Source organism: Antrostomus carolinensis, unplaced genomic scaffold (genome assembly GCF_000700745.2).
Source record: "Antrostomus carolinensis isolate BGI_N321 unplaced genomic scaffold, ASM70074v2 scaffold53674, whole genome shotgun sequence".
In the NCBI taxonomy this organism is placed as follows: domain Eukaryota; kingdom Metazoa; phylum Chordata; class Aves; order Caprimulgiformes; family Caprimulgidae; genus Antrostomus; species Antrostomus carolinensis.
The window spans coordinates 1-553 of NW_010312506.1; the positions used below are offsets into that span (position 1 = coordinate 1).

General features: G+C 49.0%; 1 protein-coding gene across 1 annotated transcript in view; it reads right to left on the reverse strand.

The window, feature by feature from the left end:
• Positions 1–152: 152 nt before the first annotated feature.
• LOC104524219 (RING finger protein 121) overlaps positions 153–553 on the reverse strand; it is a gene marked incomplete at both ends in the record, with an annotated part of 775 nt that continues 374 nt past the window's right edge. Inside the window, one exon of the mRNA XM_010167018.1 lies at positions 153–260. Within this exon, the coding sequence (XP_010165320.1) occupies positions 153–260 (108 nt within the window). The remainder of the gene's footprint in view (positions 261–553) is intronic.

Here is a 553-nt window from a genome sequence, read left to right on the forward strand (position 1 = left end):
CCCAAACCAGTCTGTGACACCCCAAGAGTCTCTTTGGCCCCATTAATCAGATCTCTGAGACAACTCTTTTTCCAGAGCTGTAGCCAACCCCTAATTCCACACGGTGTGTTACACCCCTGAACCCAGGAGTGGGACCCCAAAGATTCACTCACCTGAATAATAAATTAAGACCGAAGAGCGTGAACATCACAGCCATGTACCCCACGATTCCGGTGGCGTAGCTCATCTTGTATATTAGCAGAAACCATTTATAAACCAGCCTGCAAAGAATTCAAACAAGAATTTAACTCCTACGTTTCTCCCCCAAATGAAACTGCACCAAGAACCTCGAGAGTTTTCCTTTTTAAACCCAGTGTTCACCAACACTTCACCTCCTCATGGGCAACAGGGCTTTACAGTTCTAATTCAAGCTCCAGATCTGCTGCTGCCACAGGGTGCTCACAGTCTTGACTTCACAGCTCTGAGCAACCTGGTGTGTGAGGGTGGTGGGACAGTGTCCCAGGTTGGGCAGAGAAGTTGTGGCTGCTCCTCCCTGGAAGTGTTTGTGGCCAGG